Source organism: Etheostoma spectabile, chromosome 11 (genome assembly GCF_008692095.1).
Source record: "Etheostoma spectabile isolate EspeVRDwgs_2016 chromosome 11, UIUC_Espe_1.0, whole genome shotgun sequence".
NCBI lineage: Eukaryota > Metazoa > Chordata > Actinopteri > Perciformes > Percidae > Etheostoma > Etheostoma spectabile.
Genome location: NC_045743.1, coordinates 18,298,125 through 18,299,248, shown reverse-complemented (window position 1 = coordinate 18,299,248; position 1,124 = coordinate 18,298,125). Strand labels below are relative to the sequence as shown.

General features: G+C 43.9%; 1 protein-coding gene across 2 annotated transcripts in view; it reads right to left on the bottom strand.

Annotated features, from left to right (window-relative positions):
- LOC116698222 (1-phosphatidylinositol 4,5-bisphosphate phosphodiesterase delta-4) overlaps positions 1-1,124 on the bottom strand; it is a 25,822-nt gene that overhangs the window by 19,425 nt on the left and 5,273 nt on the right. For both annotated transcript variants that reach the window (XM_032530027.1, XM_032530028.1), the window contains exon 4: positions 405-633. In XM_032530027.1, the coding sequence (XP_032385918.1) occupies positions 405-633 (229 nt within the window). The remainder of the gene's footprint in view (positions 1-404; positions 634-1,124) is intronic.

The following is a 1,124-nucleotide window of genomic DNA, read 5'->3' as shown; positions in this document are numbered from 1 at the left end:
CACACACACACACACACACACACACACACACACACACACACCTAGATTTCCCATAAACAAGAGCTCAAACTGTCACTCTCAGTACATCACATTATGAATTACCACCAATCTAAAACCTGTTTGCACAGAACAATTTTTCTATAGAAAAACAATTAAACACGTCAAAAGAATATTGTTTCAACAGTATAAGCATCATGGAGTGTATGTCACTAGATCAAACTACATTTTTTGTAGGCTTATAAATAAACTTTCAATCCATTACCTGACATTTTTTCAGAATGATTTGTACTTCACAAGACTTCTTGAAGCTTTGTGCAGAGAAAAGCCGCTGTTTGATATCATCTAACAGCAGATTCAACACTCGTTTTTCGTTCCATAAACACAGTGCCGCAGTAAAAGGATACTGGTCCTGCCTCTCCTTCTCATCCATCGTTTGGGCCTTGTGAATCAACTTGCGCACTCCCTCGATCCAGGCTTTGGCTTCCTCGGGCGTCCGGGCCACAAGGTCCAGGTTGCCGTGGCGACCGTGAAAGACCAACGTGAAGCAAAGCTCAGCGGGGAACTCCTCCGCGGTGCTCTGCAGGACTTCCGACTGGTGGCCCTCACGCACGGTCTCCACCTCACTAATTGAGACTGAGACATGATGACTGGATGGTTAAAGTGGCTCGATAGCAGGGGCTCAGTGATAGAGCGGGTGACTACCAATGGGAAAGAATGGTGGTTTTTGATCTCTGACCCTGCAGTCCCATGTCAAAGTGTCCCTGGGCATAACACTGAGGCCAAATTTGCGCCCACTGCTGCACCATTGGAGTGTAAATGTGTATAAGTGTTTATCTGATGAGCAGGTGGCACCTTGTACAGCAGCCTTGGCCACGGAGTATGAATGTGTGTGAATGGTGAATGGTTCCTGTACTATGTAAAACCGCTTTGAGTAGTTTTTAAAATGCATGGCGTAGCAGGCATAGTCCATACAGTCCATTTACATTTATATCGTCTTCAGTTTTAGATAATTGTTGTCTTTTTCTGTTTTTTATGGCTATATTAGAGATAAGCCTTTTTCTGAACTTACCAGACAGCTCTAGCTGTTTGCCTTTACCAAGTCATTATATCCACATTACTGATGA